We start from the raw sequence: 25,822 nt of genomic DNA, 5'->3' as shown, positions 1-25,822 counted from the left end.
CAGCCCGGGCGTTTGTTCATGGTTTGAGAAGTTCGATTAGGTCAAAATTGTTTGACCGGACAACCTGTCCGGCGTTTGAGACGGGTACGGGAAGCTCGATTGGAGATGCTCTTATGCCACTAATTACAGCTTTGGTGGTTTGGTCTTCTGTTAGTACTACGATATCGGTTCAGGCCGGCACGTTGCCCGCCGGCCGTAGTACCGGTCAAAAGAAGGGGGCATGCAGCTGAGCTGATTCAGAACCACTTACCACGTCAACGAAATCAGCATTGGAATTCTTATTCGGCGGTGGATTCTTCTAAACTATACTACAGTAGTAATTTATCTGCAGCAACCGATGACTTGTTTATGAATTTAAATCGTGTTCAACACGGAGCGTGCGGGAACGCAATAATGCAATCGCTGTCATCTTGTACTATTTGTCAAACCTCTCTCACCGCAATTTCCTCTGCCTGCGGTCAGAGGCCCATAGCCAAGCCAGGGGCGGCAATGGAGAGCAACAGCAGCACCTGCGCCATCTGCAATGGCGACATGCGGCGTGGCGGCGGCGGCGGCAGCGGCTTCACGGCCGACTGCTCCCACCAGTTCCACTACCGTTGCGTCTCCGGGAGCCTCGCCAGCAGCCGCCAAGCCTGCCCGCTCTGCAGCGCGCGATGCCGCGACCTGCCGTCCTTCCGCTCCTCCAAGAGCTACACGCCGTCACAGCCGCCGCCCGCGTCGCGCGCGCCGGCACAGCCGTTCTTCCGCCCCATGGAGCCACGCGTCTTCGACGACGACGACCCGGTGCTCCGGGCGCCTCGGCCTCTCGGCGACCGGCAGTATGGTGCCGCGAGTGCGACGTCCAGCGGGTCATTGGCGGTGGCGCTCAGCACGCACTGCGAGTACTCGTCTCTGGCGCGGGACGCGCCCCACGAGAACTTCGCCGTGCTTGTGCATGCCAGGGCTCCGGGGACTGGTAGCGCCGCCACCGGAGGGGCGCCGTCGCGCGCGCGGGCGCCAATCGACCTGGTCACCGTGCTCGACGTGAGCGGCAGCATGGTGGGGAGCAAGCTGGCGCTGCTGAAGCAGGCCATGGGCTTCGTCGTCGACAGCCTCGGCCCTGCGGACCGCCTCTGCGTCGTGTCCTTCTCGTCCGGCGCCAACCGCTTGATGCGGCTCGCGCGCATGTCGGAGTCGGACGGCGGGAAGGACCTGGCGAAGCGCGCCGTGCAGTCCCTCGCGGCGGGCGGCGGCACCAACATCGGGGCCGCCCTCCGCAAGGCCGCCAAGGTGCTGGACGACCGCCTCCACAAGAACGCCGTCGCGAGCGTGATACTTCTGTCGGACGGGCAGGACACGTACACCGTGCCCAGGCGCGGCCGTGACGCCAACTACGACGCGCTCGTGCCGCCTTCCTTCATGTACACCGGAGCCGGCGACCGGTCCGCGCCTGTCCACACGTTTGGGTTCGGCACCGACCACGACGCGGCGGCGATGCACACCATCGCCGAGGCCACCGGCGGCACGTTCTCGTTCATCGAGAACGAGGCGGACATCCAGGACGCATTCGCTCAATGCATCGGGGGGCTCCTCTCCGTCGCCGTGCAGGAATTGCGCGTTGACATCGCGTGCCCGCAATCGGGGGTGCGCGTCCGGTCGGTCAACTCCGGCCGCTACAGGAGCCACATCAACGTTGACGGCCGCTCCGCCTCCATCGACGTCGGCGAGCTGTACGCCGACGAGGAGAGGCGCTTCTTGCTGCTCATGGACGTGCCGAGGGCCCGATCCACCACGGATGTCACCCACCTGATGCAAGTCAGCTGCGCTTACCGAGACATGGTGACTGGACGGCCAACGAACGTGGACGGCGAGGACGCGGTGGTGCTGAGGCCCTCGCGGGCGGTGAGCCTGGAGCGCTCCGCGGAGGTCGAGCGGGAGCGCGTCCGGTTGGCGGCGACGGACGGCATCGCCGCGGCTCGTGCGGCGGCAGAGCGGGGCGCTCACGAGGAGGCGGCCGAGATACTCCAGAGCGGGCAGCGAGCCGTCGCGCGCTCGGCGGCGGCCCGAGCAGGGGACTCCATGTGCGTAGAGTTGTCCCGAGATCTGCAGGAGATGAGCACCCGCGTAGCGGACCGGCGGCGGTACGAGCTGTCCGGGCGCGCGTACATGCTGGCAGGGCTGAGCTCGCACGCGCAGCAGCGCGCGACGTCGCGGCAGATGTCAGGCGACAGCGGGACGACGCGCCGCACGGCAGAGGCGGCCCTTGGCACGACGGTAATATCTACGACGGGCGCCACGGCGTCCTACTCGTACGTGACGCCGGCGATGATGGACATGCTGGACCGATCGCGGAGATCGCGGGAAATGACGGCGCTGTCGCAGCAGAGGAGTAAGGAGCGGCGAAGGAGCGCACACTACTGAACCCACCGATGTAGAGGATCAGGATTGACCTTTGATCAGAGAGATATGGTTTTCAAGTTTGTATAATCTGTACTGAGCTTCTCTCTACAGTCCACAAACTTTGCTTGCATGTGATTCTTTTCGTCCACAAACTTAAAAAAATAATAGTATATATAATAATGAAGTATACAAATTTGACCCGATGGGGCGAAATATGCACTGGCAATCAGAGCATCGGCGATCTTTGATGGTTGGACTGATGACCGTGATGCTTGAGCGTTGTTCCCATTCCAGAGGTGTTGTTGCCCAAGAATCTCTCTCATTGTCCTTTTCGATGCCAAGAAATGGTTGGTGCGGAGGTTCGTTGTTGTAGTTCGTCAACCGCTGTATTGATTTCTTTGGAGGTTTTTTTTTCGTGTAGGCAGAGCTTTGATCTTGTATAGTTTGCTCTTTACGGGTTTAATTTTTTGTGTGTGCGCATTTTTGATGGTTGGGCGAATCTTCGTCATGCAGAAGTTGGATACATGTTTATTGTGTTTATTATACCCTCTTAATTCTTGATTTTGATTTTGAGTCAATAAAATCTACTCATCGGCAGATTTGCTGCATGGTTGGGAACAAGTCAAACACCCTCCCCGTCTCCCTCCTCCCTTGCATTTCTCCCCTACTTTCACCCTCCTCGCGCTCTCACACCACCACTCCCCAAAAACCAAACGAAAACCAAGGATTTCTCTCCACGACCAGCGGACCGATTCAACTGGCCCAATCCCGACGAGACCTATGCAGAAAACACGGTGCTTGTGATGGAGCCGTGATCTGTTCTTGTTGGAGATATGGCGGTGGCATGGGAGCGCGCTTGGCGCGCGTTGGTTGCAAGGCTCTGCATCCGCTCACGGGCGCAACGTGCTGGTGGCACTACGGGGGCACTGTTGGAGGACGATGAGTCGCCGGATGCTCTGTCCCCTGCGCCGGTATCCATGCGGGCGGTGTCGAGGTCCGGGAGTCGGAGCTCAACGGTATGACCTTAATTCTTTTTTCCGTCAGAAGTATGCGATCTTCATAAGTGAATGGATTGGATAGGATCGCCTTGTTCTTGTTGTCGATAAAGATTAGATAGGATGTGAAATGTGCAGAACTTTTGAGATTTCAACTGGACATCGACGTGAGAGAAAGTTTCTGATCAAATGTGAGAAATCTCAGGAAAAATTTAGACGTTGGTCAGTATCGAGTCAGCTTTTATCCCACACATGAGAGGATCTGTATGCCTGTCTGCAATTTGGAATGCTTCTAATTCCATCTGTTTATACGCATTCATCATGAAAAATGTATATTGTGATAATTTCTTCACATCGTGTCGTGCATATAATACTTTTTGTCGCAAGCTGTCTATAATCCATATTTCAAGTATCAGTGCATCGCTTGATACATAGGCGGGGGTCATTCTCTTTTTCGGAAAAAAAAAATCAAGCATTAGTGATGTACCTGTCAGAGAAAAGAAGTATCAGTGCTGTACCCATTCCAACCGAGTCCGGCTATCTAATTTGTGTGTTCTTAAAACCAAATATGCACACGTTGGAATTGGGCTGTTGAACCATACGACAGTAAATAATTTCGGTGTGATCTTGTTCATTTCAGGAGCTATGCGCGATTTGCCTGGGTGGCATGAGGCCGGGGCACGGCCATGCGTTGTTCACCGCCGAATGCTCCCACAAGTTCCACTTTCGATGCATCTCATCCAACGTGCAGCATGGCAACCGTGCCTGCCCCATATGCCGTGCCGTCTGGAAGCATCTACCTCACCCAGCCAAAGCGAATGCTAATCCACTGGATTGGCCCGATGATCAGCTTCCCATCTCCTGTGCGCCGGATTTGAGCATTTTCGGATCTAAGACTACAAGTGGAAGACGAGAGGAGGACGCAGTTGGGGCTTCTGGTGTTGAGATCGTGTCGTTCGCTGAATTCCCAGACATTCAGCGGAGCGTCACATCGGAGAAGTTTGACATCCTGAGAGCATTTTCGGATCCACCTGAAGGCTCCGCGTCCGCCGGCACCGTCTGCGAGCTCACACGCCGGGGTGGCGATCGACATTCTGGCGGTGCTCGACCTGAGCGGGAGCATGGCGGGCAATAAGCTCGCGCTCTTGACGCGCATCCTGAGCTTCGTGATCGAGAGCCTTGGCCCGAACGACCGGCTCTCTGTCATCGCCTTCCGACATTCGGCTTGGAGCCTCTTCCCGTTCCGGAAGATGACCGCGGCTGGGCGGCGGCATTCGTTGCAGGCCCTCGCCGACGGACTCCTCGTTGCCGCCGGCGTCTCGAATGTCGCCGAGGCTCTGCGGAAAGCCGCGAGGGTGATGGGGGACCGGCAGGCTAGGAACCCCGCATGCAGCGTCCTCCTTCTCTCCGACGGCCTAGGCGGCCGTGAAGCCGCGAGCGCGACGTGGCAATGCGGTCGGCCAGGCCTGAACTACGACGCGCTCGTCCCGCGCTCCATCTGCCCGGGCTCAGGCCACCACGTGCGGATCCACGCCTTCGGCTTGGGTGCGTACCAGGACTCCGCGGTGTTGCGCGGCGTCGCCGAGATGTCCGGCGGCACGTTCTCCTCCATCGACAGGCTGGGAGAGATCCCGGACGTGTTACGCCGGTACATCGCTGGCCTGCGCACTGTGGTGGCGCAGGAGACACGGCTGAGCTTCCAGTGCGCGGAGCAAGGCGTGCTGCTCACCTCGGTTGCGTCCGGCGGCTACGCGAGCACTGTGGACGGTGACAAGCATGGCGGGTTCGTCGCCGTCGGCGACCTTTACGCCGGAGAGGAGAGGGACATTCTGGTCACTCTACACGTCCCAACCACGCATGGAAAAGACTCTGCTCTGCTCGTGCCGAGCTGCACCTACCGGGTCGCAGTCACCATGAAGACTGTCTGCATAGAAGGTGACACGGTGATCGTCCGTCGCCCTCGACATACGGTGAACCCATCTCCTATGACAGTCGAGGTCAAGCGTGAGCGGCACCGCATCAGCGCCATGGAGGGCATGGCCATGTCTTGGGACGCCGCGGAGTTAGGCGACTTCGTGCACGCTGCAATGATCTTGGAAGGGCACCGTGTGGAGCTTGAGTCGTGGGCATCGCTGTCGGCGGATGCACGGACTCTGGCGCTGGTCGCTGAGCTGAGGGAGTTGCAGGACAGGCTGGGGACAAGGCAAGGGTACAAGCGTTTCGGCCGCGCGTACATATTGGTCGCCCTGAATGCTCACTCATGGCGGTGCGCCACGGCAAGCGGCGGCGACTCGGGGGTTCTCGCCGGTCTCACCCACACCTACCAGGCGCCCTAGAGCGTGGCATATGTGTGTATCGTGTGTAGCGTGTGTACTCAGTCTGGCACGTAGAGCAGGCCGTTGGCGAGTGTGCTGGCCAAGTTTGCTACTCCTACATGCATGGCTGAGTTAGTTAGCTAGATGAGCTCTCCTAGGAGTGGATGAGTACGTGCGGTTAGTGGCCGGTTGTGAGGCCGGGTCCTGCGTAGGTGCATAGGTTAGTGGCCGGTGTGGCCTATGAGCTGTGCGCGTGCATCTACTATTTAAGTGATGTGCTTGTGCCTGTAGCCGTGAGGTAGTTGCGAGCTGGAATAAAGGGCGTTTGAGCGCCGGGGTGTTGGTCGCCGGGGTGTTGGTCGCCACAGAATTCTTCAATGTGCCTTCGTCTACCTCCGTCCGTGAGTGAACTAGAGAGAGCTAGTCTAGGGCTGCGCCAACAATTGGTATCATGAGCTGGTTCATCTTGGGCGTCGTTCTTCTTGCCAGAGGCGTGCCGGCGGTGGCGGAGTTCGCCGGCGGCTGCGTGATGCTCCGGGCCGTATGTCGGTCTATGAAGGTGCGCGGCGCGGCGGCATGATGAGGAGGCCGCGGAGGACCTGCGTGGTGGCAGCTTCAACGACACACAGTGGCATGGAGGTGCTGTGCAGCGGTGCAGGGCAATAAGCCGTGGCGGCGAGCCGGGCGCGACCGGTGCGTGTTATGGGTGCGCACTGGATGCGCCGGGCGCGTCGGGACAGCGGGCGCGTACGAGCGTGCGGTTGACGTTGGGAGGAGGCGTATGTCGCCGTTGTGCTCGAGTCCGTGCTCGAGTTCGGTTACATCCTTCCGGCGTTTGTCGCTGGCGGCTGCCATGGCGGACGCGGAGGCGGCGCGCGGTGAGCGTCTGGTGCGGTCGGGCTCGTCGGGCGCGTCGAGTGCGCGCGGGACGTGCGGGACACACTGGTGCGGTCGGGTGCGCGCGGGACGTGCGGGGCGCCGAGGGACGCCAGGCGTGTGTCGCCGGCGGAGAAGGAGCTCGGCGTGTGTCGTCGGAGTCGTGACGGAGCACGGTGCAACCGGCGTCAGTGCGCTAGGTCGGGTCCGCGTGCTGGGTCACGACGACAATGGGAGCAGCAGCGTCAACATCGACGACAGTGAGCGTGCGACGGCCCTAGAAGCGAAGAGCGGCGCTGCGTCAGGCGTTCAAGGCGACGACGAAGACAAGGCGAGTCAAGATTAAGGGGGGAATGTTAGCACTAATCTTGGCATGGAGTGGTTAGTTGGCCGGTACCTGCGGACGTGCTGCAGCGAGTCATGCGGCTGGCGCGTGGGCAGCGGGGACGTGGGTGGTTTCGTTGGCAGCCGTGTCCTGCGGCCGATTGGTGAGCACCAAGTCGTGCAGCCCTTAGTGGAGTCGTGGGCGTATGCATGGCTGTGTATAAATTGGGAGCTCGTAGAGAGCGGCCAGGATGAAGGAGCTAGAGAGAGATGTAGCCTCTCGAAGTGTATATGTGTACTCGCTGTGGGGTTTTGTGTGTGTGGCAGAGTTCGAGCTCGCCGGAAATATAAGGGGTTGTTCGTGCGGCCGGAGGCGTTTGTGCGCCGGGAAACCTCGTGTCCTCTCTCTCTTGTTTCTTCCTTGTCTCCGGTGATCGCCGTGGTTCCGTGAGTAGGTAGACACCAACACCCTGCATGCTGGACATGCTGCATCGGTCACAGTTGCTCCTACCCGAGGCCGTCGAGGAGCTGACCCGCTCGCCGCCAGTGGCGCCATCCAGCATCCTCACCTTGTCGGCCGGTCAGAACGACCGGGGTTCTTCCGGTGGCAATCATGACGTCGCTTCCTCCATGACTCTGACTTGTTAACCAAGTCTCAGTCAAGTGACGTATCATGTAAGAGAGAGAAAAAAACTATTTTTTCAGGGATTTTAATATAAGATGTCTGGGATACAGCATGGGCTAAGACTTAGCAAGACTGTAAAACTATAGCCCGTTGTAGCTTTCGCTATGTCTTCCAGACAAAGATCCCGTGACATGTTCATGGCATGTACATCGTAACATGGCTGTTGGATTGAAAATCAACGGCCCAAATCACATATTGTAGTAGAAAACAGTTGCGTACTGTTTGGCATCCTGTAGCACCGACTCTGTAGCATGGGCACTATTCATGTACTATAGCGCGGGTACTGTTTGCATTGATCTGCCCCTTTGATTCTCAATCGGATGGCCAAAAAAGAAGGGCATGTTACGGATACTATTCGTGTTCTGCCATCCAACGCGGGCCTATATTGGTTCGCCTGCCTGTTCGGACGTGTTTTTCCCCGCAAACCAGCGACAAAGTGAGGGGCTTTGTGTAGGATCGAAAGTAGGTCTAGAGGGGGGCGATTAGACTACTTGACCAAATAAAAATCTAGCCTTTTCCCAATTTTAGTTGTTGGCAGATTTTAGCAACTAGAACAAGTCAAGCAATCAACCTACACATGCAATTCTGAGAGTATAACAGCGGAAAGTAAAACATTGCATATGAAGGTAAAGGGAAGGGATTGGAGAGTGCAAACGCAAAGAAAACACGAAGATTTTTGGCGTGGTTCCGATAGGTGGTGCTATCGTACGTCCACGTTGATGGAGACTTCAACCCACGAAAGGATAACGGTTGCGTGAGTCCACAGAGGGCTGCACTCACGAAGGGTCCACGAAGAAGCAACCTTATCTATCCCACCATGGCCATCGCCCACGAAGGACTTGCCTCACTCGGGTAGATCTTCACGAAGTAGGCGATCTCCTTGCCCTTACAAACTTCTTGGTTCAACTCCACAATCTGGTTATTCAATCCACTAGTGCAACTGAAGTGAAGGAATTACCTATTCTGAACCTCCACAAGAAAGAGCTCATAACCACTGCATGTGAACAGTTCTCCTCAACTGAAGGCTTGTCGGAGGCTCCCAAGCGACACCTAACTAATCTAGGAGACACCACTCTCCAAAAGGTAACATATGATGTGTTGATGATGAACTCCTTGCTCTTGTGCTTCAAATGATAGTCTCCCCAACACTCAACTCTCTCTCATAGATTTGGATATGGTGGAAAGATGATTTGAGTGGAAAGCAACTTGGGGAAGGCTAGAGATCAAGATTCTTGTGGTAAGATTGGTATATCTTGGTCTCAACACATGAGTAGGTGGTTCTCTCTCAGAAATGAGTAGTGAAAGTGTAGGCACGTTCTGATGGCTCTCTCTCAAATGGAGATGGGGGTGGAGGGGTATATATAGCCTCCATACATAATCCAACCGTTACACACATTTGACCCAACTTGGTCAGACCGAATAGAAGTACTCGGTGAGACCGATTTAGTTCAAAATGTGAACATTAGGAATCTCGGTGGGACCGACTGGAACAACTCGGTGTGACCGATGTGTGATGACCCACAAGTATAGGGGATCAATTGTAGCTCTTTTCGATAAGTAAGAGTGTCGAACCCAACGAGGAGCAGAAGGAAATGACAAGTGGTTTTCAGCAAGGTAATGTCTGCAAGTGCTGAAGTTGTAAGTAACAGAGTAGTTTGATAGCAAGATAATTTGTAACGAGCAAGTAATGATAGTAGTAACAAACGCGCAGCAAGGTAGCCCAATCCTTTTGAGTCAAAGGACAGGCCAAAACGGTCTCTTATAGTAAGCAAAGCGTTCTTGAGGGTACACGGGAATTTCATCTAGTCACTTTCATCATGTTGGTTTGATTTGTGTTCGCTACTTTGATAATTTGATATGTGGGCGGATCGGTGCTTAGGTGTTGTTCTTACTTGAACAAACCTCCTACTTATGATTGACCCCCTCGCAAGCATCCGCAACTACGAGAAAAGTATTAAGAATAAATTCTAACCATAGCATTAAACTTTTGGATCCAATCGGTCCCTTACGGAATAACGCATAAACTATGGTTTAAGCTTCTATCACTCTCGCAACCCATCGTATAATTACTACTCCACAATGCATTCCCTTAGGCCCAAATATGGTGAAGTGTCATGTAGTCGACGTTCACATGACACCACTAAGGGAATCACAACATACATACTATCAAAATATCGAACACATATCAAGTTCACATGATTACTTGCAACATGATTTCTCCCGTGACCTCAAGAACAAAAGTAACTACTCACAAGCGATAAACATGCTCAAGATCAGAGGGGTATTAAATAGCATAATGGATCTGAACATATAATCTTCCACCAAATAAACCATATAGTAATCAACACTACTAGTCACCCACAAGCACCAATCTGTAGTTCCGGTACAAAGATTGAACACAAGAGATGAACTAGGGTTTGAGAGGAGATGGTGCTGTTGAAGATGTTGATGGAGATTGCCCTCCCCAAGATGGGAGAGTTGTTGGTGATGATGATGACGATGATTTCCCTCTCCGGGAGGGAAGTTCCCCCGGCGGAATCGCTCCACCGGAGGGCAAAAGTGCTCCTGCCCAAGTTCCGCCTCGAGATGGCGGCGCTCCGTCCCGAAAGTCCTCTCCTTATTTTTTAGGTCAAAATGACTTATATACCAGAAGATGGGCACCGGAGGTGGGCCTGGGTGAGCACAACCCACCAGGGCGCGCCTGGTACTTATTGGCTCCAATATTCCTCAAACATTCTATAAAAAATCTCCGTAAAGTTTCAGCTTGTTTGGAGTTGTGCAGAATAGGTGGCCTGACGTAGCTTTTCCAGGTCCAGATTTCCAGCTGCCGGAATTCTCCCTGTTTGTGTGTACCTTGCATATTATGAGGGAAAAGGCATTAGAATTACTCCAAAAGCATTATTATGCATAGAAACATCATAAATAACAGTAGAAAAACATGCTGCAAAATGGACGTATCAATGTGCTAGGGCTTAGGGCAAACATCAACTCGGTGAAGCCGATTGCTTGAACTCGGTGAGACCGATTTCAGCAAAGAGCAAATACAGAGTTGGTCAAGCAAACTCAGTGGGACCGGTCGCTCATTTCGGTGAGACCGAAATGTTGCGAAGGGAAACAGAGAGATTGCAGGGCCATCTAGGTAAGACCGAGATCCGTATCAGTGTGACCGAACTGTTAGGGTTTCTGGCAGTGGCTATGTCAACTGAACTCGGTGGCGCCGGATAGGATATTTCGGTGGGGCCGAGTTTGACTTTGAGTTTTGGACATATTTGGAAATGAGAAAGTGGTTGAGGGATTTGGAGCTATATCACTAAGCACTTTGAGCAAGTAGACCATAAAGCAACACCTCATCCCCTTTTAATAGTATTGGCTTTTCCTATGGACTCAATGTGATCTTGGATCACTAAAATGTAAATGAAGAGTCTTGAGATTTTGCCAATATGTGTCATTAGCATTTTGAGGGGTCCACATCTTTAGTCCATGCCATGCCAATCATTGAACTTTCTAAAATAATCAACTTGAATGGATATTAGTTCAATGAGCTATATGTTGTTATGAATTACCAAAACCACCCGGGGATTAGTTGCACTTTCAACCCCCCCCCTTTGGTAATTGATGACAACATATAGATCAAACCTTCGACAAATGATAATATGAATGAAATACATCGTCACTTTGAGAAGTATGTGATAAGCAAGAGCTCCTCCTAAATTTGTGCATTATTTAAAATTTGCTTTTGAATGCAAATGCACAATCGATTAGGATCGTGGATCACTCTTCCATGTCACATACATCTTGGTGGAGCGCTCAAAATGATAAGAATTGAATAACATGCACTTATCACCAAAGATACAAGTGATTGATTATACACAAATAATCATAGAAATAGACATGCAAGCACACATTAAGCATAGTATGATCAAACACATGATCACATAAGTATCTCACGAGCATAACACAAATAGTAGCATAGGAATCAAACAACCAAAGGACCAAAGTAGCCGGTAGCAAATAAAACCAACAAAAGAGACAACAGGCACTCTCTCTCTCTCTCTCGATGCCTATGATCTATACATTTTCTCCCCCTTTGGCAACAAGTTACCAAAATGCTTGAAAAAATATAGTGCTATACGACACTCTAGGCACGATCTCTGGGAGCTCCTGAAGGGGTCTTCTGGCTTGTTGCTCCGGTGTGCGTAGATGGCGCAGAGAGGAGTCCATCTGCAAATGCCTCTGCGGAAGTCTGTGGAGCTGGAGGAGTTGACACTAGAGGTACAACAGTGGCAGTGGCTGCAGGAGTTGAGAGTGTAGTCCTAGAATCTATGGTAACTGACACAATTGATGATCTTTGTGCCCTTGGCACTCTCTGGAATGTGTCTGTGGTTGGTCTATCATCTCTATCATCAGCATCCTCTTGAAGCTTCTCCACAGTGGTTTGAATCTCAGTGACCTTTACATCTAGATCATGAAGCTTAGTCTCAATGATCCTCTCAAGACTTTCCTTATTTTGAGTCAAGGTGGCCAAGCTCTTCTCAATACTCATGGTGGCCTCAAGCAGATAGCTGAGTTGATCTTGCTTGGTATTGAGATTTGTAACTGAAGCATCTGGGGCACTTGCTGTCTTTGCTGCTTTTGCAGCCATTGGTTTCTCTATCTTCTCCTCGGCATCTGCACAAGTAGGATGGGATGCAGCCATGACAACCTCGTTGGCTTCCAAATCTGGCCTCAGAGGAAGATGCTCTTTGTCCAGTAGATATGTCTGATACGTCTCCTTGTATCTATAATTTTTTATTGTTCCATGCCAATATTATACAACTTTCATATACTTTTGGCAACTTTTTATACAATTTTTGGGACTAACATATTGATCCAGTGCCCAGTGCCAGTTCCTGTTTGTTGCATATTTTTTGTTTCGCAGAAAATCCATATCACACGGAGTCCAAACGGAATAAAAACTGATGGAGTTTTTTTGGAATATATGTGATTTTTGGGAAGAAGAATCAACGCGAGATGATGCCCGAGGGGGGCACGAGGCAGGGGGCGCGCCCCTGACCCTCGTGGACACCCCGTAAGGCGGTTGGTGCCCTTCTTTCGCCGCAAGAAAGCCAATATCCGGATAAAAATCATGTCCAAATTTCAACCCAATCGGAGTTACGGATCTCCGGGAATATAAGAAACGGTGAAAGGCTAGAATCAGAGCGCAGAAACAGAGAGAGACAGATCCAATCTCGGAGGGGCTCTCGCCCCTCCCATGCCATGGAAGCCAAGGACCAGAGGAGAAACCCTTCTACCATCTTGGGGGAAGGTCAAGGAAGAAGAAGAAGAAGGGGGGCTCTCTCCCCCTCTCTTTCGGTGGCGTCGGAACGCTGCCGGGGCCATCATCATCACCGCGATCTACACCAACACCTCTGTCATCTTCACCAACATCTCCATCACCTTCCCCATCTATCTACAGCGGTCCACTCTCCCGCAACCCGATGTACCCTCTACTTGAACATGGTGCTTTATGCTTCATATTATTATCCAATGATGTGTTGCCATCCTATGATGTATGAGTAGATTTCGTTGTCCTATTGGTAATTGGTGAATTGCTATGATTGGTTTAATTTGCTTGTGGTTATGTTGCTGTCCTTTGGTGCCCATCATATGAGCGCGCGCGTGGATCATACCATAGGGTTAGTTGTATGTTGATAGGACTATGTATTGGAGGGCAAGAGTGACAGAAGCTTCAAGCTAGCATAGAAATTGATGCATACGGGATTGAAGGGGGACCAATATATCTTAATGCTATGGTTGGGTTTTACCTTAATGAACGTTAGTAGTTGCGGATGCTTGCTAATAGTTCCAATCATAAGTGCATAGAATTCCAAGTCAGGGATGACATGCTAGCAGTGGCCTCTCCCACATAAAACTTGCTATCGGTCTAGTAAAGTAGTCAATTGCTTAGGGACAATTTCGCAACTCCTACCACCACTTTTCCGCACTCGCTATACTAACTTTATTGTGTCTTTATCTAAACAGCCCCTAGTTTTTATTTACGTGCTCTTTATATTCTTGCAAACCTATCCCGTTACACCTACAAAGTACTTCTAATTTCATACTTGTTCTAGGTAAAGCGAACGTTAAGCGTGCGTAGAGTTGTATCGGTGGTCGATAGAACTTGAGGGAATATTTGTTCTACCTTTAGCTCCTCGTTGGGTTCGACACTCTTACTTATCGAAAGAGGCTACAATTGATCCCCTATACTTGTGGGTTATCAAGACCTTTTTCTGGTGCCGTTGCCGGGGAGTTATAGCGTGGGGTGAATATTCTCGTGTGCTTGTTTGCTTTATCACTAAGTAGTTCTCGATCTTTAGTTATGGATATGGAACACGAAATACCAAAAAAAATAGGTGTACTTGCTACTCATGGAGATGGGGAACCTCCTAAAACCCTCGATGCTCATTATGTGAAAGATATTATGCACTACTTTAATAATCCTGAGAAAACCCCGTTCAATTATATAATGGGAGACACGCTGGATCAACGTGAATACTTTAGGGATTATTGCTTGACTAAAAAAGGGAAACTATTATGGGATTAAATTCATATGTTGCATTGGATGCTCGGCAACTATGCTTGAGATATGATTATACTTGTTGCTCTAGGATGAAGGCTCCACACCTTCCCTTTTCATGCAAATTTAATGATGATAAAACCTTGGCTTTACGCTAATGGTAAATATGATTACTATGATGTGGAACAAATAGAAGAATTCGTTGCTTTTATAGGCGCTTATGAAATTGAGTCTTTGTTTAAAGAGTGTGAAAATCTTTATGATGTTGTTTACAGACCTGGAAATTTTGCTATACTTAAATATTGCTATGAGAATTATGAATTCAATTCCGATATTGATGATTTTATTGAGAGAGTCTCCGCTGTCCAAGAAGAGACTAATATTTTGTAGGAGTTTACGGAAGAAGAAATTGATGAAACTATGAGCTCATTGGATGAAAAAGATGACGAGGAGAGCGAAGAACAAAAGGAGGAAGATCGGATTGATCACCCGTGCCCAGCTTCTAATGAGAGTAACTCTTCAATTCATACATTATTTAATTTCCCTTCGTGCTTACCGAAGGATGAATGCTATGATGATTGTTATGATCCCGTTGATTCTTTTGAAATATCCCTTTTTGATGATGCTTGCTATGCTTGTGGCCAAGATGCCATTATGAATTATTCTTATGGAGAAGAACTTGCTATAGTTCCTTATGTTAAACATGAAATTATTGCTATTGCACCCACGCATGATAGTCCTATTATCTTTTTGAATTCTCCCGACTACACTATATCGGAGTAGTTTGCCCTTATTAAGGATTATATTGATGGGCTGCGTTTTACTACTACACATGATGATTTTTATAGATATAATATTCATGTGCTTGCTGCTCCTATTTGCAATTATTATGAGAGAGGAACTACATCTCCGCCTCTCCATGTTTCCAACACGATAGAATTGCAAGAAACTGTTTATACTATGCATTGGCCTTTACTATATGTGCATGAATTGTTCTTTTATGACATGCCGATGCATAGGAAGAGAGTTAGACTTCATCATTACATGATATATGTTACTTTTTGCTCACTACTAAATTACAAATCATTGTTAATTAAAATTGGCTTTGATATACCTTGGGATCCGGGTGGATCCATTACTTGAGCACTATATGCCTAGCTTAATGGCTTTAAAGAAAGCGCTGCCAGGGAGACAACCCGGAAGTTTTAGAGAGTCATTTATTTCTGTTGTGTGCTTTTATAAAGTTTAAAAACAAAAATAATGTGCCAAGGTTTGCCTTTAGGATGCTTACATTGCTTGTTGGTTTGTGCGGTGCAAAACAGAAACTTTGGCTGTAGTGCGCGATTTTACATTTTTTACTGGAACGCCAAACGGTTATGAAACTTTTTGCACTGTTTTTCTATACAAATTTTTTATTTTTCCTAATTTTTTCAGAAGTTTTGGAATACCAGAAGTATGGTGAATGTTCAGATTACTACAGACTGTCCTGTTTAAGACAGATTCTGTTTTTGATGCATAGTTTGCTTGTTTTGATGAAACTATCAATTTCTATCAGTGGATTAAGCCATGGAAAAGTTATATTGCAGTAGCTACAATGCAAAAACAAAATATGAATTGGTTTACAACAGTACTTAGAGTAGTGATATGCTTTATTATACTAACGGATCTTACCGAGCTTTCTGTTGAGTTTTGTGTGGATGAAGTGATCAAAGATCGAGGAGGTCTCGATATGAGGAGAAGGAGGAGAGGCAAGAGATCAAGCTTGGGGATGCCCAAGGCACACCATGTAAATATTTAAGGAGACTCAAGCGTCTAAGCTTGGGGATGCCCCGGAAGGCATCCCATCTTTCTTCAACAACTATCGGTATGTTTTCGGATTCGTTTCGTTCATGCGATATGTGCAAATCTTGGAGCGTCTTTTGCATTTAGTTTTCACTTTTATTTTAAGAACCATGCTGGTATGATATAGTCCATGGTTGATTTATAGAATGTTCATTGCACTTCACTTAAATCTTTTGAGTATGGCTTTATAGAATGCTTCATGTGCGTCACTTATATCATTTGAAGTTTGGATTGCCTGTTTCTTTTCACATAGAAAACCGCCATTTGTAGAATGCTCTTTTGCTTCACTTATATTTTATAGAGCGTGGGCATATCTTTTGTAGAAAGAATTAAACTCTCTTGCTTCACTTATATCTATTTAGAGAGATGACAGGAATTGGTCATTCACATGGTTAGTCATAAAATCCTACATAAAACTTGTAGATCACTGAATATGATATGTTTGATTCCTTGCAATAGTTTTGCGATATAAAGATGGTGATATTAGAGTCATGCTAGTGGGTAGTTGTGGATGTAGAAATACTTGTGTTGAAGTTTGTGATTCCTGTAGCATGCACGTATGGTGAACCGTTATGTAACGAAGTTGGAGCATGAGGTATTTATTGATTGTCTTCCTTATGAGTAGCGGTCGGGGATGAGGGATGGTCTTTTCCTACCAATCTATCCCCCTAGGAGCATGCGCGTAGTACCTTGTTTTGATGACTAATAGATTTTTGCAATAAGTATGTGAGTTCTTTATGACTAATGTTGAGTCCATGGATTATACGCACTCTCACCCTTTCATCATTGCTAGCCTCTTCGGTACCGTGCATTGCCCTTTCTCACCTCGAGAGTTGGTGCAAACTTCACCGGTGCATCCAAACCTCGTGATACGATACGCTCTATCACACATAAGCCTCCTTATATCTTCCTCAAAACAGCCACCATACCTACCTATTATGGCATTTTCATAGCCATTCCGAGATATATTGCCATGCAACTTCCATCATCTTCATATACATGACTTGAGCATTCATTGTCATATTGCTTTGCATGATCGTAAGATAGCTAGCATGGTGTTTTCATGGCTTGTCCGTTTTTTGATGTCATTGCTACGCTAGATCATTGCACATCCCGGTACACCGCCGGAGGCATTCATATAGAGTCATACTTTGTTCTAGTATCGAGTTGTAATATTGAGTTGTAAGTAAATAAAAGTGTGATGATCATCATTATTAGAGCATTGCCCCAGCGAGGAAAGTATGATGGATACTATGATTCCCCCACAAGTCGGGATGAGACTCCGGACTTTAAAAAATTAAAAGAGGCCAAAGAAGCCCAAATAAAAAAAAGAGGCCAAAGAAGCCCACCAAAGAAACAAAAAAAACAAAAAAATGAGAGAAAAAGAGAGAAGGGGCAATGCTACTATCCTTTTACCACACTTGTGCTTCAAAGTAGCACCATGTTCTTCATATAGAGAGTCTCTTGAGTTATCACTTTCATATACTAGTTGGAATTTTCATTATAGAACTTGGCTTGTATATTCCGATGATGGGCTTCCTCAAATGCCCGAGGTCTTCATGAGCAAGCAAGTTGGATGCACATCCACTTAGTTTCCAGTTTGAGCTTTCATACACTTATAGCTCTTAGTGCATCCCTTGCATGGCAATCCCTACTCCTCGCATTGACATCAATTGATGGGCATCTCCATAGTCCGTTGATTAGCCGCGTCGATGTGAGACTTTCTCCCTTTTTTGTCTTCTCCACACAACCTCCACCATCATATTCTATTCCACCTATAGTGCTATCTCCATGGCTCACGCTCATGTATTGCGTGAAAGTTGAAAAGGTTTGAGAACGTCAAAAGTATGAAACAATTGCTTGGCTTGTCATCGGGGTTGTGCATGATTTGAATATTTTGTGTGGGGAAGATGGAGCATAGCCAGACCATATGATTTTGTAGGGATAACTTTCTTTAGCCATGTTATTTTGAAAAGACATGATTGCTTTATTAGTATGCTTGAAGTATTATTGTCTTAATGTCAAATGATAGACTATTGCTTTGAATCACTTGTGTCTTAATATTCATGCCATGATTATATTACATGATCAAGATTATGCTAGGTAGCATTCCACATCAAAAATTATCTTCTTTATCATTTACCTACTCGAGGACGAGCAGGAATTAAGCTTGGGGATGCTGATACGTCTCCGTCGTATGTATAATTTTTTATTGTTCCATGTCAATATTATACAACTTTAATATACTTTTGGCAACTTTTTATACTATTTTTGGGACTAACATATTGATCCAGTGCCCAGTGCCAGTTCCTGTTTGTTGCATGTTTTTTGTTTCGCTGAAAATCCATATCAAACGGAGTCCAAACGGGATAAAAACTGACGGAGATTTTTTTGGAATATATGTGATTTTTGGGAAGAAGAATAAATGCGAGACGATGCCCAAGGGGGCCAGAGGCAGGGGGCGTGCCCCAGGGGGTGGGCACGCCCCTGACCCTCGTGGCCACCCCGTAAGGCGGTTGGTGCCCTTCTTTCGCTGCAAAAAAGCCAATATCCAGATAAAAATCGTGTCCTAATTTCAACCCAATCGGAGTTACGGATCTTCGGGAATATAAGAAACGGTGAAAGGCCAGAATCAGAGCGCAAAAACAGAGAGAGACAGAGAGACAGATCCAATCTCGGAGGGGCTCTCGCCCCTCCCATGCCATGGAAGCCAAGGACGAGAGGGGAAACCCTTCTCCCATCTAGGGGGAAGGTCAAGGAAGAAGAAGAAGAAGGGGGGCTCTCCCCCCTCTCTTCCGATGGCGCCGGAACGCCGCCGGGGCCATCATCATCACCGCGATCTACACCAACACCTCCGTCATCTTCACCAACATCTCCATCACCTTCCCACATCTATCTACAGCGGTCCACTCTCCCGCAACCTGCTGTACCCTCTACTTGAACATGGTGCTTTATGCTTCATATTATTATCCAATGATGTGTTGCCATCCTATGATGTATGAGTAGATTTTCGTTGTCCTATCGGTAATTAGTGAATTGCTATGATTGGTTTAATTTGCTTGTGGTTACGTTGTTGTCCTTTGGTTCCCATCATATGAGCGCGCGCGTGGATCACACCATAGGGTTAGTTGTATGTTGATAGGACTATGTATTGGAGGGCAAGAGTGACAGAAGCTTCAAGCTAGCATAGAAATTGATGCATACGGGATTGAAGGGGGACCAATATATCTTAATGCTATGGTTGGGTTTTACCTTAATGCACGTTAGTAGTTGCGGATGCTTGCTAATAGTTCCAATCATAAGTGCATAGAATTCCAAGTCAGGGATGACATGCTAGCAGTGGCCTTTCCCACATAAAACTTGCTATCGGTCTAGTAAAGTAGTCAATTGCTTAGGGACAATTTCGCAACTCCTACCACCACTTTTCCACACTCTCTATACTAACTTTATTGTGTCTTTATCTAAACAGCCCCTAATTTTTATTTACGTGCTCTTTATATTCTTGCAACCTATCCCGTTACACCTACAAAGTACTTCTAGTTTCATACTTGTTCTAGGTAAAGCGAACGTTAAGCGTGCGTAGAGTTGTATCGGTGGTCGATAGAACTTGAGGGAATATTTGTTCTACCTTTAGCTCCTCGTTGGGTTCGACACTCTTACTTATCGAAAGAGGCTACAATTGATCCCCTATACTTGTGGGTTATCAATGTCCCAGTTCCCATCTTGGAGTTGATCAAGGTCTGAATGTGAGGGGCATATCCACAAGATCTCTTCTGGTCCACAGGTGTTCTCTTTACAGTCTCTACTATCAAGCTCATTACCTTGAACTTCTGTGGCACATCAAATAAGTGAAGCAAGTTGATGGAATATCCACGAATCATTCTATGATCTCCTGACTTGGGCAACAGAGTGTGCCTCAATATGGTGTTCATTGTGGTCAAGCCAGAGAGTAGATAGATCCAAGATTGTTAGTCTCCAAGGCTTTGTCAGGAATTGGCTTGTACATGTTATCCATGGAGTTGTGATCCTTCCGAGGCTTACCATATACATCAAGATCATCTTCTCCTTCTTCGGGGGCATGATCAACTTGGCTCATTCTGAGATTGTAGATTGATATCTTGTTCCTTCAGTCATCCAGACTATCTTTCCATCAGGATATAAGTGAAAGTGCGTTATATCAACTAGAGGGGGGTGAATAGGCGATTTTCACAAATTCGTCACTGAGGAAATTCAAGGTGAGGAATTTCCTAAGTCACGAACAACTAGCAGCGGAATAAGTACTCAGATGCAAGCGTAACAGAGTAGTAACATGATCATCATGATGAAATGAAAACAAGCACAAAGTACATGAAGCATATACATAGGATAAGCAGGCTGAAGACAAAGTGACTGAAGATTTCGGATTGAGGAAATTGAGAAAGTCTTCAGTCAAAGCCTTCAAACAGTAACGATCAACAACTTCAACACATGAATGAGGAAATGAAAGGGTTGAGGAAATAGAACCAGTAGCTTGGTGAAGACGATGATTTGGTAGACCAGTTCCAACTGTTGTGTCAGTCATACGTCTAGTTGGAGCGGCTAGGTATTTAAACATGAGGACACACTGTCCTCACCGTATTCTCCTTGAGCTAAGATCACACAGACCTCGCCCAATCACTCGTGGTAAGTCCTCAGGTGACTTCCAAACCTTCACAGACTCGGTCACTCGGTGATCCACGATTTCCTCTTGGATGATCTAGACCATGACGCCTAACGTCTGGAGGATGCACAGTCCTCAAAGGTAACAAGCATCGGTTCCACACAGGAACAATCTCTTTAGTGATGCTCAATCACTTTGGGTTTATAGGTGTTTGGGTTTGGGTTTTTCCTCACTTGATGATTTTCGCTCAAAGTCCTCGGAGGATGGGATGCTCTAAATGACAAGTGTCAGTTTCTCTCGGAGCAGCCAACCAACTAGTGGTTGTAGGGGGGCTATTTATAGCCTAGGGAGCAGCCCGACATGATAAGAGATAAATGCCCTTCAATCATATGAACCTTAGGTGGGTAGATATTTTGGGACAGCTAGCGCGTAGCACAACAACGGTCGGATATTTGAGTATCAAATTCCTCAGGGCTATCATGTTCCTCACTTGTAGGCAATCCGCACTGGAGAATTCCTAACTCCTCAATTAGAACAAATTCCTCAGAGAACAGAAGATCTTCGTCTCTGTCACTGAAGAAATTGGCTGAGCTGTATGAGATTTCCAATGTTTTCACTCGAAAGGATTGGGTAGGTGTAGGATTTTGAGATGAGCATCATTTGGAAACTTTTCCTTAGTTTTACCTCAACCCCCTTTAACAGTACGGTGTTTCCTATGACTCAAGAAAGAGAAAATGAAACTTCGAAAACAAAAGTCTTCATGCTTCATAATCCTCGCATGCATATCAAATCTTCAAGGTCACACCAATTTCCTCACTTTCAAAGTCTTCAAGAAAACCAAAGTCTTCAGGTGAAGACATTCATTTTTAGGGCCCGACTTTCATCATAAATATCAAACTCCTCATAGACTTATAGACCTGTGTACACTCACAAACACATTAGTCCCTTAACCTATAAGTCCTCAATACACCAAAATCAGTAAGGGGCACTAGATGCACTTACAATCTCCCCCTTTTTGGTGATCGATGACAATATAGGTTAAGTTTTCAACGGGGATAAACATATGAAGTGTAAATACTGATATTGAGAAATTTGATTACAAGATATAGAAGAACTCCCCTTGAAGATGTGCATATTTGAGGAATTTGCTTTGAATAGCAAATGCACATTGTAGGGTAGAATCATGGAGATCCCCCCCTATATCTTGTAATTCATACACGCATTTAACATACGATATGAATAATTTGAAATGCATGATGAAATATGGTGTCTGATGAAATTCGGCATGCGTGCATTAACGTACTTGAGAAAATAGCATGCAGAAAACAGAGCACACTACAAAAAAAAGACACATCCGTGACATTTTGGGCCGAATGAATTTTTTTTCCTGTCATGCTTATTGTTGGGGATATTACTACTGGGTATAAACCGGCCAGGAGAAGTCGGGTTATCCCCATAATTAGTTATTTATATTGGAAGCCCATGAAGACAAGGAATGTGGCGCTTTATGAAGGCCCAGGGCCCAAAGGCGGATTAGGGCCTGTAGACATAAACCGCCATATCGTATGTAACTTGTGTTGTAAGATAAGAAAGGGTAGAAACCGAGCCGGACACGTTTATGAGCCGGCCTCGGGATTCTGTAAACCGCCGGGCGTCAACCTGTGTATATAAAGGGACGACCCGGCGGCGGATTAAGGACAATAGACAACAACTAGAGAACCAGGCATAGCGGATTCGCTCCCTGGTCATCGAAACCCTAGCAATTCCACAACAACTGGATTAGGCCTTTACCTTCACCGCAAGGGGCCAAACCAGTATAAACTCTCTGCGTCCTTTGTCCACTTTAACCCCTTTAAGCTAACCCGTCGTGATGGCTCCACGACTAAGTCCTTTCACTAGGACATCTGCCGTGACAAAACCACGACAATTGGCGCCCATCGTGGGGCTATCGCACGATGGTTTCGAGTTCTTAGAGGGCAGCTTCGAAGGGCTCAAGGGATACGCTGTGGGCCGGATGACTAAGAGTCGTCGCGGCAAGCTCTACATCAACGACGAAGGTTGGGGCCCCGAGGCCAGCTCAATCGAGTACGGGTACCGGGTCCCCTTCGGCGGCATTCACGTTTTCATTGGCAAGATCAACGAACCGGGCCCTGAGCCGGACATCTGCACCGACATCGTCGAAACAGCTCAGCGTGCGTGACCCGCCCGGGTTCAGCCTGCCATAAAGCGTGCCTTCGTGGGAGTCATCCACGGAGTGGAATCTGAGGTTAGATCGGCATCTGGTGGTGAGACCGTCGTTTACTCTGATGATGAGTCATCGACTGGAGAGACCAAGTCATTGTACCAGTTGCAAGATGGCCGGATTGGGGGCTGTTCCGATGGCGACAGTATTCCGGACCCCTTTGAGCTGCCGAGCCGGGTTGCGATCTTCATGGCCGGTACACAGCCTGCGAAGCATTCTTCAACTGCAGCGGCAATGATCTCTGGATCAGTAGCAGCGACAGCAGCCGGGGCAGGAGGCCCTGTGCGACCGTCGGCTCAGGTTTTGTCCGACTTGTTCGACGCTTTAGCAACTTTGCTAGCGGAGGTTAATCTGGCGAATCAGGATGAGCATAACGCGGAAATCGTGAAGGTGAAGGATCAGATAACTCAAGCTAAGGCAAACCTGACAGTTGAGGATACCAGGATGGCTGCAGAGCGGGCCGAGTTGGAGGCACATGCTTACCGGCTTATGTTGGATCAGAGCGCATCAAACAATGTCATGAGGATAAGGTACCGATCCCATCTACCTCCGGTTTATGAGGCGAGGAATCTCTTCGACACGCCAGGAGCAGGGACCAGTAACCCGCCCGTGGTAAACCGGGTGGAGACACCTGGAACGGGGGCGCCGGTTCAGCCGCGCCCGATGGATGCGCCTCGTCAGAACAATGTCCTGCCACAACACGTCCCAACACCACCGGGTCATTACTCTAACCCGTTGGATAACATTGTTGCCGCCGCTTCACGATTGGCAGCCCTCCCGATCGAAGGCGAGTCCCCAGTAGCAGTCGAGACACGACGGGCTAGAGAGCTCCTTCAGACAGCCTTGACTCAGTAGCAGGCTTATTCATACAACCGCGAGAGGATTCATTCCACTCCCCACCCAAGCCGGAGTTACAGCAGGCATATGGATAAACCGGCCGTATCGAGCAGTGCGCGGAATCGTAATCCGCCCCGTCGCCATAACCCGGCAGGTGGCGGTGTTGATGCTCAGGACGTGGTGGATCGTGTTAGGGCACGTCGAGAAGCCGAGTTAGCGGCGCAGCACGCGGCCCGTCAGCTTACTTCGGTTCGTCCAACAACTTCGGTGGAACCAGGAGTTACCTCCAGTTCTTTGGGGGTGCCGTGCCTCGTCCCGCCCTTACGTAATGTACGGCTACCCAAGGATTTCAAAGGTCCACGTAAGGTGCCCAATTACACGGCCGATTTATCCCCCGAGTCATGGGTCGAAAGCTATGAGATGGCGATGGAGATGTTGGATGTGGATGATGCAACATGTGCTAAATACTTCACCATGATGTTGGAGGGGACCGCTCGCACTTGGTTGAAAAAATTGCCCGCTAACTCCATTGGGTCATGGGCCGAGTTGAGAGCCCGGTTTATCCAGAATTTCAAGGACACATGCAAGCAGCCCATGTCAATTATGGACTTAGCTGCCTGTGTCCAGGAGGAAGGAGAATCAACAACCCATTGGGTGTGCCGGGTTTCAGAAATCTTGCATTCATCAGCCCGCATCAATGCTGATACAACAGTTTTAACGTTGGAAGGCAATTGACGGTTCGCACCTCTGAAGCTGAAGTTGGGACGACTCAAACCTCACTGCAATGATATGGGAACGCTTATGGCAGCTCTGGTGAAGTATGCCGACTCTGATAGTACCAAGGACCCCGAGTCTGACGATGACAAGACAGGAAAGGGAAAGAAGGGCGGCAGCACCAAAGGGTAGCAGCATAACCCGACGGGTCATGAAAAGAGCGGTAAGCGTAAAGCGGATAACAGTTTAGATTTTGTGGCTAATACCAACATGCAGGATAATGGTCAGCGTCGTAAGGGTAAACCGCCCCCGCGTGGTGGAGGATCAAATCCCAATCCCGAGTGCCTGTCTTACCTGTTAAACTAGCCTTGCCCAAAGCACGGGTCACGGGAAAAGCCAGCCACGCACCTCTGGAAGGATTGTTTTATTATGCGGGAGTTAAAAAATTCAGATTTTTTCGGTATGATCATGGACTGGCCGGCGGTTCAGGCCCCGGATCTCATGGGCCGGGTTATGGTGGAGGCAGTTCCGATTCAGGATTTCACAGTAATCAAAACGGACATGGCAATCAAGGCAATCAGGGCAACCGGGGTGGTTATAATCATCAGGGAATCAGCAGCAACAGCAGCAGTCGGGTTACCAGAGCAACCCGAAGCAGTTGAATAGTGGGCAGTACCATGTCTTCACCACGAGCCTGTGCAAGCGTGATCAGAAGCTTCACAAAAGGGCAGTAAACTCCGTTGAACCGGCGGTGGCCCGTTACTTACGCTGGTCTGAAGAGCCCATCGTGTGGAGACGAGAGGATCATCCACCCCGGGTTGATAATCCGGGTCATCTGGCATTGGTGGTGGCGCCTCAAGTTGGAGGGTATAAGTTCACCAAGGTACTCATGGATGGAGGGAGTAGTATCAATATCCTTTATTATGAAACCTTCCGTCGCATGGGGTTAACAGATAAAAATCTTAAATCGTCAAACACCGTTTTTCATGGTGTGGTGCCTGGTAAATCGGCGTATCCAGTCGGTAAGATAGCCCTGGAGGTTGCTTTTGGAGATGAGCATGACTCAAGATCAAAAATATTGACTTTTGAAGTGGTAAAGATCAAGAGCCCATATCATGCCCTGTTCGGACGGCCGGCTTATGCCAAATTCATGGCAAGGCCCTGTTATGTTTATCTGCAGCTCAAGATGCCGGGTCATAAAGGGACCATCACAGTACACGGGAGCCGTAAGATCGCTTTAGAATGTGAAGAAGGTGATGCGGCCTATGCTGAGTCAGTTTGTGCGACAGAAGAGTTGAAATTCTACAAAGACAATGTTGATCCGGCGGATATGACTTCTTTGAAGAAGCCAACTACAGAGCATGATCCGGCCTTGAAGTTTAAATCGGCTGATGAGACTAAGCTGGTTGATTTTGTTC

General features: G+C 48.5%; 1 protein-coding gene and 1 pseudogene across 1 annotated transcript; both read left to right on the top strand.

Moving 5' to 3' along the window:
* Positions 1–241: 241 nt before the first annotated feature.
* LOC109768904 (E3 ubiquitin-protein ligase WAV3) lies at positions 242–2,592 on the top strand. The gene has a single exon (XM_020327638.4). It carries the CDS (start codon positions 349–351, stop codon positions 2,398–2,400), a length of 2,052 nt encoding a protein of 683 aa, XP_020183227.1. The 5' UTR covers positions 242–348; the 3' UTR covers positions 2,401–2,592.
* Positions 2,593–2,724: 132 nt separating this feature from the next.
* Positions 2,725–6,008, top strand: LOC109768908 (E3 ubiquitin-protein ligase WAV3-like; annotated as a pseudogene).
* Positions 6,009–25,822: the final 19,814 nt, after the last annotated feature.

This window comes from Aegilops tauschii, chromosome 1, assembly GCF_002575655.3.
Source record: "Aegilops tauschii subsp. strangulata cultivar AL8/78 chromosome 1, Aet v6.0, whole genome shotgun sequence".
NCBI lineage: Eukaryota > Viridiplantae > Streptophyta > Magnoliopsida > Poales > Poaceae > Aegilops > Aegilops tauschii.
The sequence above is the reverse complement of the archived record's forward strand: the minus strand, read 5'-3'. Positions and strand labels throughout refer to the sequence as shown.

What these genes read in the sequence shown, in the direction of transcription:
- LOC109768904 (XM_020327638.4), top strand. Translation starts at nt 349, where the DNA reads ATGAATTTAAATCGTGTTCAACACGGAGCGTGCGGGAACGCAATAATG.